The sequence below is a fragment of the Anolis sagrei genome, chromosome 12 (genome assembly GCF_037176765.1).
Source record: "Anolis sagrei isolate rAnoSag1 chromosome 12, rAnoSag1.mat, whole genome shotgun sequence".
Lineage (NCBI taxonomy): Eukaryota > Metazoa > Chordata > Lepidosauria > Squamata > Dactyloidae > Anolis > Anolis sagrei.
In genome coordinates, this window is record NC_090032.1 from 11,100,450 (window position 1) to 11,113,603 (window position 13,154).

Sequence of the window (13,154 nt, forward strand, 5' to 3'; positions counted from 1 at the left end):
TAGTTTCAATATATATGTCCCATACTATTTGCACATAGGTCCCATTCCATATATGTGTGTGTGTTTGTATATAGTTTCAATATATATGTCCAATACTATTTGCACATATGTCCCATTCCATATATATGTGTGTGTTTGTATATAGTTGCAATATATATGGATGTGTATATATAGTTGCAATATATATGGATGTGTATATATAGTTGCAATATATATGTCCCATACTATTTGCACATAGATTCCATACCATATGTGTGTGTGTGTGTGTATAGTTTCAATATATATGTCCAATACTATTTGCACATAGGTCCCATTCCATATATATGTGTGTGTTTGTATATAGTTGCAATATATATGGATGTGGATATATAGTTGCAATATATATGTCCCATACTATTTGCACATAGATTCCATACCATATATGTGTGTGTGTGTGTATAGTTTCAATATATATGTCCAATACTATTTGCACATAGGTCCCATTCCATATATATGTGTGTGTTTGTATATAGTTGCAATATATATGGATGTGTATATATAGTTGCAATATATATGTCCCATACTATTTGCACATAGATTCCATACCATATATGTGTGTTTGTGTGTGTGTATAGTTTCAATATATATGTCCCATACCATTTGCAAATAGGTCCCATTCCATATATGTGTGTGTGTTTGTATATAGTTGCAATATATATGGATGTGGATATATAGTTGCAATATATATGTCCCATACTATTTGCACACTCCAGCAAAGGATCACCGCCTTGTCGGGGCGCTGGAGCTTGAGCACCTCAATGATGTCATGAGCGAAACCGTGAAGGGCCACCCAAGACGGGACGGTTGTGGCAGAGAGGTCAGACCAAGCGTGATCCCTGGGGAAGGCAATGGCAAACCACTCCAGTATCCTTGCCAAGAAAACTAAATGGACCAGTACAACCAGAGATATGTCGGTATGCCATTGGAAGATGGGACTCCCAGGTCGGAAGATGGCCAAAATGCTACTGGGGAGGAGCAGAGGATAAGTTCAACTAGCCCCAGATGTGATGACGCAGCTAGCTCAAAGCCGAAAGGAAGGCTAGCGGCCGACGGTACTGGAGGCGAACGACGAATCCGATGCTCTAAAGATCAACACACCATAGGAACCTGGAATGTAAGATCTATGAGCCAGGGCAAATTGGATGTTGTTATTGGTGAGATGTCAAGACTAAAGATAGACATTCTGGGGGTCAGCGAACTGAAATGGACTGGAATGGGCCACTTCACATCAGATGACCACCAGATCTACTACTGTGGACAAGAGGAACATCGAAGAAATGGAGTAGCCTTCATAATTAATAAGAAATTTGCTAAAGCGGTGCTTGGATACAACCCAAAAAATGACAGAATGATCTCAATTCGAGTGCAAGGAAAGCCTTTCAACATCACAGTGATCCAAATATACGCCCCAACCACAGCTGCTGAAGAAGCAGAAGTAGATCAGTTCTATGAAGATCTGCAGGACCTACTGGATAATACACCAAAAAGAGACATTATTTTCATTACAGGAGACTGGAATGCCAAGGTGGGAAGTCAAATGACAACTGGGATCACAGGCAAGCATGGTCTGGGAGAACAAAATGAAGCGGGACGCAGGCTGATAGAATTTTGCCAGGAAAACTCGCTGTGTATTACAAACACTCTCTTCCAACAACCTAAAAGACGGCTTTATACATGGACCTCACCAGACGGTCAGCACCGAAATCAGATTGACTACATCCTTTGCAGCCAAAGGTGGCGGACATCCATCCAGTCGGTGAAAACAAGACCTGGGGCTGACTGTAGCTCAGATCACGAACTTCTTATTGCCCAATTTAGAATAAAACTAAAGAGATCAGGGAAAATACACAGACCAGTTAGATATGATCTCACTAACATTCCTAGCGAATATACAGTGGAAGTGAAGAACAGATTTGAAGGACTAGATTTAGTAAACAGAGTCCCAGAAGAACTATGGACAGAAGTCCGCGACATTGTTCAGGAGGCGGCAACAAAGTACGTTCCAAAGAAAAAGAAAACCAAGAAGGCAAAATGGTTGTCTGCTGAGACACTGGAAGTAGCCCAAGAAAGGAGGAAAGCAAAAGGAAACAGTGAAAAGGGGAGATATGCCCAGTTAAATGCGCAATTCCAGAGGTTAGCCAGAAGAGATAAGGAACTATTTTTAAATAAGCAATGCATGGAAGTGGAAGAAGACAACAGAATAGGAAGGACAAGAGACCTCTTCCAGAAAATTAGAAACATTGGAGGTAAATTTCAGGCAAAAATTGGTATGATAAGAAACAAAGATGGCAGGGACCTAACAGAAGCTGAAGAGATCAAGAGAAGGTGGCGAGACTATGCAGAAGATCTGTATAGGAAGGATAACAATATCGAGGATAGCTTTGACGGTGTGGTGAATGAATTAGAACCAGACATCCTGAGGAGTGAGGTTGAATGGGCCTTAAGAAGCATTGCTAACAACAAGGCAGCAGGAGACGACGGGATCCCAGCTGAACTGTTTAAAATCTTAAAAGATGATGCTGTCAAGGTGATGCATGCCATTTGCCAGCAAATATGGAAAACACAAGAATGGCCATCAGACTGGAAAAAATCAACTTATATCCCCATACCAAAAAAGGGAAATGCGAAAGATTGCTCAAACTTCCGTACAGTGGCCCTTATTTCTCATGCCAGTAAGGTAATGCTCAAGATCCTGCAAGGAAGACTCCAGCAATACATGGAGAGAGAGTTGCCAGATGGTCAAGCTGGGTTTAGAAAAGGCAGAGGAACCAGAGACCCGATTGCCAATATCCGGATGCTGGAGAATGGAGAAAGGCAGGGAGTTTCAGAAAAACATCTACTTCTGCTTCATTGACTATTCTAAAGCCTTTGACTGTGTGGATCATAATAAATTGTGGCAAGTCCTTGGTGGGATGGGCATCCCAAGCCCCCTTCCCTCTCTCCTGAGGAATCTGTACAAGGACCAAGGAGCAACAGTCAGAACTGAACACGGAACAACAGACTGGTTCAAGATTGGGAAAGGCGTCCGGCAAGGCTGCATCCTCTCACCCAACCTTGTTAACTTGTATGCAGAACACATCATGCGAGGATGTGCGGGGCTGGATGAATGCAAAGCTGGGGTGAAAATTGCTGGAAGAAACATTAACAACCTCAGATATGCAGATGACACCACTCTGATGGCCGAAAGCGAGGAGGAGCTGAGGAGCCTTCTAATCAAGGTGAAAGAAGAAAGCGCAAAAGCCAGGTTGCAGCTAAACGTCAAAAAAACCAAGATTATGGCAACAAGAATGATTGACAACTGGAAAATAGAGGGAGAAACCGTGGAGGCCGTGACAGACTTTGTATTTCTAGGTGCAAAGATTACTGCAGATGCAGACTGTAGCCAGGAAATCAGAAGACGCTTCCTTCTTGGGAGGAGAGCAATGTCCAGTCTCGATAAAATAGTGAAGAGTAGAGACATCAGACTGGCAACAAAGATCCATTGCCTAGTCAAAGCCATGGTCTTCCCTGTAGTCACCTACGGATGTGAGAGCTGGACCTTAGGGAAGGCTGAGCGAAGGAAGATCGATGCTTTTGAGCTGTAGTGCTGGAGGAAAGTGCTGAGAGTGCCTTGGACTGCGAGAAGGTCCAACCAGTCCATCCTCCAGGAAATAAAGCCCAACTGCTCACTGGAGGGAAAGATACTAGAGACAAAGTGGAAGTCCTTTGGCCACATCATGAGGAGACAGGAAAGCCTAGAGAAGACAATCATGCTGGGGAAAGTGGAAGGCAAAAGGAAGAGGGGCCGACCAAGGGCAAGATGGATGGATGGCATCCTTGAAGTGACTGGACTGACCTTGAAGGAGCGGGGGGTGGTAACGGCCGACAGGGAGCTCTGGCGTGGGCTGGTCCATGAGGTCACGAAGAGTCGGAGACGACTGAACGAATGAACAACAACAACAATAATAATAATAATAATAATAATAATAATAATAATAACTTCTATTAGGAGGGGGTGGGTACTTTCCCACATCCATCCCACAAGTTGCTATGAGAACTATCACCTTAGAGGTAAAATGTCACCTTCAGAGTGCAAAGATGGGCTCATGTTTTTGTCTCTTTTCCCCTACCACGTTCCACCAAGACGTGGGCGAAATGTCAGGAGAGAATGCTTCTGGAACATGAAAACTCACAGCAACCCTATTATTATTATTATTATTATTATTATTATTACATCATTACATTATCTTATACTACATTATATAATAATAATAATAATAATAATAATAATAACTTCTATTAGGAGGGGGTGGGTACTTTCCCACATCCATCCCACAAGTTGCTATGAGAACTATCACCTTAGAGGTAAAAAGTCACCTTCAGAGTGCAAAGATGGGCTCATGTTTTTGTCTCTTTTCCCCTACCACGTTCCACCAAGACGTGGGTGAAATGTCAGGAGAGAATGCTTCTGGAACATGAAAACTCACAGCAACCCTATTATTATTATTATTATTATTATTATTATTATTATTACATCATTACATTATCTTATACTACATTATACAATAATAATAGAAGTTATTATTATTATTATTATTATTATTATTATTATTATTATTATTACATCATTACATTATCTTATACTACATTATACAATAATAATAATAATAATAATAATAATAATAACTTCTATTAGGAGGGAGTGGGTACTTTCCCACATGCATCCCCACAAGTTGCTATGAGAACTATCACCTTAGAGGTAAAAAGTCACCTTCAGAGTGCCAAGGTTGGCTCATGTTTTTGTCTCTTTTCCCCTACCACGTTCCACCAAGACGTGGGTGAAATGTCAGGAGAGAATGCTTCTGGAACATGAAAACTCACAGCAACCCTATTATTATTATTATTACATCATGTTATATTATTACATTATCTTAGAATCATAGAATCAAAGAGTTGGAAGAGACCTCATGGGCCATCCAGTCCAACCCCCTGCCAAGAAGCAGGAATATTGCATTCAAATCACCCCTGACAGATGGCCATCCAGCCTCTGCTTAAAAGCTTCCAAAGAAGGAGCCTCCACCACACTCCGGGGCAGAGAGTTCCACTGCTGAACGGCTCTCACAGTCAGGAAGTTTTTCCTAATGTTCAGATGGAATCCAGCCTCTAATAGTTATACTACATTATATAATAATAATAATAATAAGTTGCTATGAGAACTATCACCTTAGAGGTAAAAAGTCACCTTCAGAGTGCAAAGATGGGCTCATGTTTTTGTGTCTTTTCCCCTATCATGATCCACCAAGACGGCCCTAAGGACACCTCGGTGGAGGACGCCTTGGAGAACACCTACACCCCGTCCTTGAAGACATTCCAAGAGGAAATCATGGAGATGAAGGGGATCGTGGAGACGCGGCGCTTCCGGAAGTCCTACTGGTATTAGCACTCCTCTTCCGCCTCCCCAACCAGGACGGTCACGCTTTGGACCTCGAGACTGCTCAGGAGCTCCATCCTTGAAGGCTCTTCTCCTTTTCTCCTCCAAGTCCCCGTTTCCCAGGATGGAAATTATACCAGTACTCTCCCATATTTCAGTCTGGAGTTTTATCAACGGGAAGTTGTGCCTTTTGTAAAAATAGAGTCTGGATCATCCAGGGAGAAGTATGCTCTGATACGGATTTCCAGGAGGCCTCTCTCGGAAGAGGAGATGTTTCAGAAGTCCAGACGTAACTAGGTCTAGCCATTCGTGTCCCTTCGCCTGGACATCTTCCATAGGGAGATGGAACTTTCCTTTGTCTGTATTACGTTTCCATTGCCAAGGATGGAGAATACAGCAAAATAGAAATAGATACCAATAAAATTACATTAATTGAGGCATCAGTAGGTTAAATACTTGAGTATAAGACGAGAATATAAGCCTAATTTTACCACAAAAATCTAGAAAAATGTATTTACTCGAGTATAAGCCGAGGATGGGAAATGCAGCAGCTACTGGGAAATTGCAAAATAAAATAGATACCAAAAATTACATTAATTGAGTCGTTTTTGAATATTTACATAAAACTGTAATTTAAGATAAGACTGTCCAACTGTCCAACCATTATTCTAACCTGCTTCAATGTAAATATGCTTACGTATCCTTCCAATAATAATAATAATAATAATAATAAAGGGAATAGAATAATGTAATAAAAATAATAATAATAGAGTAAAATAATGGAAATCTAATAATAACAGTAATAATAGAGTAGAATAATAAATGTAATAATAATAGAGTAAAATAATAAATGTAATAACAAATAGTTTTTAAATGTAAATAAATGTAATTAATAAATATTATTAATAACTATAATAATAATAATAATAGAGTAAAATAATGGAAATGTAATAACAACAGTAATAATAGCATAAAACAATAAATGTAATGATGATAATAATGGGTAAAATAATAAAATAATAATAAATACAGAAAATATAATAAATATAATAATAGAGTCAAATAATGGAAATGTAATAATAACTAATAATAATAGTAATAATAAACTTTATTTATACCCCGCCACCATCTCCCCAATGGGGACTCGGAGCAGCTTACATGGGGCCAAGCCCAGACAACATATTACAGCAAAATAAAATCATAGAATCAAAGAGTTGGAAGAGACCTCTTGGGCCATCCAGTCCAACCCCATTCTGCCAAGAAGCAGGAATATTGCATTCAAATCACCCCTGACAAATGGCCATCCAGCCTCTGCTTAAAAGCTTCCAAAGAAGGAGCCTCCACCACACTCCGGGGCAGAGAGTTCCACTGCTGAACGGCTCTCACAGTCAGGAAGTTCTTCCTAATGTTCAGATGGAATCTCCTCTCTTGTAGTTTGATCAAAACATAAACAACAAGCAACATAATCAAAATTACATAGAAGAAAAAAAGTATAAACCCAGTAACAAAATAACATTCCAACAAATACATAATAATAATAAAGTAAAATAATAAATGTAATAATAATAAAAAGAGAAAAATAATAAATGTAATAAAATAATAGAGTAAAATAATGGAAATCTAATAATAACAATAATAATAATAGAGCACCAGGATTGTGGCGCAGCTAGCTGAGTGTGTAGCCTGTTGTCGACCTTTGCAACCCGAAAGACAGCTGCATCTGTCAAGTAGGAAAATTAGGTACCACCTTAAAGTGTGGGGAGGCTAAATTAACTGATTTATGAGGCCATAAAGAAGACTCCAGCAAAGCACTCCAGCAAAAGCATGCGGGGAATGCGGAAGTGCTTCATCAGTGTCTCAGATGGGCGACGAAAGCGACAACTCTCCTGGCGGCCAGAAAAAGTTAAATAGCCTCTGTGTATGTCTGTATATGTTTGTATGTCAAAAATTGGCATTGAATGTTTGCCATATATGTGTACACTGTAATCCGCCCTGAGTCCCCTGCGGAGTGAGAAGGACGGAATATGAAAGCTGTAAATAAATAAATAAATAAATGAGTAAAATAATAAATGTAATAATAATAGAATAAAATAATAACTGTAATAATGATAGGGTAAAATAATGGAAATGTAATAACTAATAATAGCATAAAACAATAAATGTAATAATAATAATAATAATTATAATAATAATAATAAACAGTAAAGTAATAAAAGTGATAATAACAAATAGAGAAAAAATAATAGAGTCAAATAATGGAAATATAGTAATAACTAATAATAAAGTAAAATAATAAATGTTAATAATAATAGAGTAAAATAATAAATGTAATAATAATAAAAAGAAGAAAGTAATAAATGTAATAAAATATTAGAGTAAAATAATGGAAATGTAATAATACCAATAATAATAGCATAATTGTATTGTTTTAATCTGTTGCTGTAAACCACTCCGAGCCAAATTGGGAGTAGCGGTATACAAGTTAAATAAATATAAATAAATAAATAAATAAAACAATAAATGTAATAATAATAAACAGTAAAATAATAAAAGTAATAATAAATAGAGAAAATAATAAATATAATAATAGAGTAAAATAATGGAAATGTAATAATAACTAATAATAATAATAATCTTTATTTATACCCCGCCACCATCTCCCCAATGGGGACTCGGAGCAGCTTACATGGGGCCAAGCCCAGGACAACATATTAAAGCAAAATAAAATCAAAACATAAACAACAAGCAACATAATCAAAATTACATAGAAGAAAAAAAGTATAAACACAGTAACAAAATAACATTCCAATAAACACATAATAATAAAGTAAAATAATAAATGTAATAATAAAAAGAGAAAAATAATAAATGTAATAATAATAAAAAGAGTAAAATAATACATGTAATAAAATAATAGAGTAAAATAATGGAAATGTAATAATAACAGTAATAACAGAGTAAAATAATAAATGTAATAAAAATAATAGAATAAAATTATGGAAAGGTAATTACAGTAATAATAGAGCACCAGGATTGTGGCGCAGCTGGCTGAGTGTCAGCTGCATTAAGATCACTCTGACCAAAAGGTTCAGAGTTCGAAGCCAGCCCGGGTTGGAGTGAGTTTCCAACCAATTGTGTAGCCTGTTGTCGACCTTTGCAACCCGAAAGACAGTTGCATCTCTCAAGTAGGAAAATTAGGTACCACCTTTAAAAAAAGTGTGGGGAGGCTAAATTAACTGATTTATGAGACCATAAAGAAGACTCCAGCAAAGCATTCCAGCGGGGAAGCATGCGGGGAATGCGGAAGTGCTTCATCAGCGTCGCAGTTGGACGATGAAAGCGACACCTCCCCTGGCGGCCAGAAAAAGTTAAATAGCCTCTGTGTATGTCTGTATACGTTGTAAGTCAAATTGGCATTGAATGTTTGCCATATATGTACATTGTAATCCGCCCTGAGTCCCCTGCGGGGTGAGAAGGGCAGAATATAAATACTGCAGATAAATAAATAATAGAGTAAAATAATAAAAGTAAAGTAATAATAATAATAATAATAATAATAATAACTAGAGTAAAATAATAAATGTAATAATAAAAGAGAAATAATACATGTAATTACAATAATAAATATAGTAAAACTAGCTGTACCCTGCCACGCGTTGCTGTGGCCCACCTTACCTCCCTCTTTCTCTCCTTCTTTCCCTCATTCCCTTTTCTTCTTTCCTTCTCTCCTTCCTTCCTTCTCTTCCTCCTTCCTTCTTCCTTTTTTCTTTTCCTTTCCTTTCTCTTCCTTCCTTTTCTGCCTCTTTCCTTCCTTCCTTTGGTTTTTGTTTCCATTCTTCCTTTTTCTGGCCTTCCTTCCCCGCTCTTTCTCTTCTTCCTTCACTATCTCCTTCCATTTCTTTCCTTATCTCCTTCCTTCTTTCTCTACCCATTTCTTTCCATCCCGCTTCATTTCCTCTTTCTCTCTTTTTTTCCTTCTCTACCTCTTTCCTTCTTTCCTTCACTCTGCTTCCATGTTTCCTTCTCTGTTTCCTTCCTTCGATGTTTTTCCTCTTCCTTGATTGAGCCTGCTGCGGGGAAGGAAGGGGGCATGTCTTACCGGAGGGGGGGGTGGGAGGAGGGAAGGATTGAGTCAGCGAGGGAAGGGGTGGGGGGCGAAGGAAGGGGGCGTATCACGTGGGCGGGGTTAGATGAAGGAGGGGGAGGAGGGATGGTTTTGACAGGGTGGGAAGCGGCGTGGCGGGAGGATGGGGGCGTGACTTGCGCGGAGGGAGCGTTGGCCGGCAGGTGCGCGCACCAGGGAAATTGCGGCTGCGCATGCTCAGTTGTTTTGTCGTTTTGTGAGTGTGTTGTTGCGTTGTTTTTTATTTTGATTCAATATGTTTGTACCTTGTAGGTTGAGGTAGGTGCATGGGAATTTTGGTTAATTTTTGTTGGGGTGTTTTTGAGTTTTGCTGTCCCGTTGGACGCCACTTACAGATTTATAGATATAGATAATAAATGTAATAATAGAGTAAAATAATAAATGGAATAATAAATAGAGAAAAATAATAAATGGAATAATAATAGAGTAAAATTATAAATAAACTAGGTGTAGCCATTCATGTCCCTTCACCTGGGCATCTTCCATAGGGAAAGGGAAGGCAACTCTCCTTCATCTGTATTACGTTTCCATTGCCAGGACTCTGAGATCGGATCCTGCCTTAGCCTTTGCCGCCAGCAGCACCAGGTTTCTGGGGGAGAAGTGGGGGTCGAACAGAGGGAGGAGCTCACAGTGGAAACCTGTGGGAGGCAACACACAAGGGGTCAGGGTCCTCAGCAGGTCACTCCTTCCTCCTGGTCATGGATGGAAGTGAGCCCCGCTAGAACAACCAGTGACCTCTCCAAGCCCACCCCCCCCCACCCCCCAAATCCAGGCTCACCTTGCTCTTGCAGGTAAATCATGCGGTCAAGCAGCAGGAGGGTCTCCACCACAGGCGCCAGGAGCAGGGCAAGGCTGAAGAAGGCCACCACCTTCTGCTCTTGGGCCAACATGGCCGCTAAGGATTCAGGCGGCACGTGGGCTAGGCTGGGCTCCATCCCCAGGCGCTCCAGGCCGAGGTGGGCATACCTGCAAAAGGGGAGGGGAGTTGGAGCGAGAGTTGAGACCACTTACAAAGATGAACAGTTTAGTGATAAACTGTTACCTTATATACCGTATATAGGTATATAAGGTAACCTATAGTCCCCTGACATTAAGTCCAGTCATGTCTGACTCTGGGGTGTGGTGCTCATCTCCATTTCTAAGCCGAAGAGCCAGCGTTGTCCGTAGACACCTCCAAGGTCATGTGGCCGGCATGACTCCTTGGAGCGCCGTCTACTCACATTTGCATGTTTTCGAACTGCTAGGTTGGCAGAAGCTAGGGCTGACAGCGGAAGCTCACGCCGCTCCCCAGAATTGAACCTGCGACCTTTCGATCAACAAGCTCAGTAGCTCAGTGCTTTAACCCACTGCGCCACCGGGGGCTCTGTATATACGCTAGTATAAACCGACCCTAGACCACACCTGGAATATTGTGTCCAATTCTGGGCACCACAATTCAAGAGAGATATTGACAAGCTGGAATGTGTCCAGAGGAGAGCGACTAAAATGATAAAAGGTCTGGAGAACAAGCCCTATGAGGAGTGGCTTAAGGAGCCCGGCATGTTTAGCCTGAAGAAGAGACGGCTGAGAGGGGATATGATAGCCATGTATAAATATGTGAGAGGAAGCCACAGGGAGGAGGGAGCAAGCTTGTTTTCTCCTTCCTTGGAGATTAGGACGCGGAACAATGGCTTCAAACTACAAGAAAGGAGATTCCATCTGAACACGAGGAAGAACTTCCTGACTGTGAGAATCGTTCAGCAGTGGAACTCTCTGCCTCGGAGTGTGGTGGAGGCTCCTTCTTTGGAAGCTTTTAAGCAGAGGCTGGATGGCCATCTGTCAGGGGTGATTTGAATGCAATATTCCTGCTTCTTGGCAGAATGGGGTTGGACTGGATGGCCCAGGAGGTCTCTTCCAACTCTTTGATTCTATGATTCTATGACCTGAATATAAGCTGAAGCTCCTAAGGTAAAGGTTTAATAATAAATGTAATAATAATAGAGTGAAATAATAAATGTACAAACAATAAATAGAATAAAATAATAAATATAATAAGAGTAAAACAATACATGTAATAATAATAGAGAAAAATAATAAATGTAAATGTAATAATAAAAGTAAATAGAGTAAAATTATAAATATAATAATAATAACAACAATAATAATAGTAAAATAATAACCTTGACACAAGTATAAGCCAAGGGGGGCTTTTTCAGCCTAAAAAGGGGGCTGGAAAATTTGGTTTATTTTCAAGTATGATCAAAAACCCTGATCGGCTCCATTCATCTCCACAAGTAAATTAGAATCATAGAATCAAAGAGTTGGAAGAGACCTCATGGGCCATCCAGTCCAACCCCATTCTGCCAAGAAGCAGGAATATTGCATTCAAATCACCCCCGACAGATGGCCATCCAGCCTCTGTTTAAAAGCTTCCAAAGAAGGAGCCTCCACCACATTCCGGGGCAGAGAGTTCCACTGCTGAACGGCTCTCACAGTCAGAAAGTTTTTCCTCATGTTCAGATGGAATCTCCTCTCTTTTAGTTTGAAGCCATTGCTCCATTGCGTCCTCATCTCCAAGGAAGCAGAAAACAAGCTTGCTCCCTCCTCCCTGTGGCTTCCTCTCACATATTTATACATGGCTATCATATCTCCTCTCAGCTTTCTCTTCTTCAGGCTAAACATGCCCAGCTCCTTAAGCCGCTCCTCATAGGGCTTGTTCTCCAGACCCCTGATCTGCTCCCTCCTCCCTGTGCCTTCCTCTTACATATTTATACATGGCTATCATATCTCCTCTCAGCCTTCTCTTCTTCAGGCTAAACATGCCCAGCTCCTTAAGCCGCTCCTCATAGGGCATGTTCTCCAGACCCCTGATCTGCTCCCTCCTCCCTGTGGCTTCCTCTCACATATTTATACACGGCTATCATATCTCCTCTCAGCCTTCTCTTCTTCAGGCTAAACATGCCCAGCTCCTTAAGCCGCTCCTCATAGGGCTTGTTCTCCAGACCCCTGATCTGCTCCCTCCTCCCTGTGGCTTCCTCTCACAGAGAAGGCTGAGAGGAGATATGATAGCCATGTATAAATATGTGAGAGGAAGCCACAGGGAGGAGGGAGCAAGCTTGTTTTCTGCTTCCCTGGAGACTAGGACGCGGAACAATGGCTTCAAACTACAAGAGAGGAGATTCCATCTGAACATGAGGAAGAACTTCCTGACTGTGAGAGCCGTTCAGCAGTGGAACTCTCTGCCCCGGAGTGTGGTGGAGGCTCCTTCTTTGGAAGCTTTTAAGCAGAGGCTGGATGGCCATTTGTCAGGGGTGCTTTGAATGCAAAATTCCTGCTTCTTGGCAGAATGGGGTTGGACTGGATGGCCCATGAGGTCTCTTCCAACTCTTTGATTCTATGATTCTATGATTTATACATGGCTATCATATGTCCTCTCAGCCTTCTCTTCTTCAGGCTAAACATGCCCAGCTCCTTAAGCCGCTCCTCATAGGGCTTGTTCTCCAGACCCTTGATCATTTTCGTCGCCCTCCTCTGGACACATTCCAGCTTGTCAATATCTCTCTTCAATTGAACATAGGATAT

The 13,154-nt window shown here is 40.7% G+C and overlaps 2 protein-coding genes across 4 annotated transcripts in view; one reads left to right on the forward strand and one right to left on the reverse strand.

Annotated features, from left to right (window-relative positions):
* The window catches only part of MRPL24 (mitochondrial ribosomal protein L24), a 53,104-nt gene extending 47,064 nt beyond the window's left edge, over positions 1-6,040 (forward strand). Inside the window, exon 6 of the mRNA XM_067472428.1 lies at positions 5,322-6,040. Coding sequence (XP_067328529.1) covers positions 5,322-5,458 — 137 coding nt within the window. The 3' untranslated portion in view covers positions 5,459-6,040. The remainder of the gene's footprint in view (positions 1-5,321) is intronic.
* LOC132764289 (methyltransferase-like protein 25B) overlaps positions 1-13,154 on the reverse strand; it is a 47,656-nt gene that overhangs the window by 17,794 nt on the left and 16,708 nt on the right. The window contains exons 8-9 of one of the 3 annotated variants that reach the window (XM_067472425.1): positions 10,372-10,559; positions 10,065-10,231 (exon numbers count right to left, since the gene is read on the reverse strand). In XM_067472425.1, coding sequence (XP_067328526.1) covers positions 10,113-10,231; positions 10,372-10,559 — 307 coding nt within the window. In that variant the 3' untranslated portion in view covers positions 10,065-10,112. Of the gene's footprint in view, positions 1-9,950; positions 10,232-10,371; positions 10,560-13,154 lie in introns of those variants that run through there. The other 2 variants (XM_067472426.1, XM_060758217.2) reach the window with 2 other exon arrangements.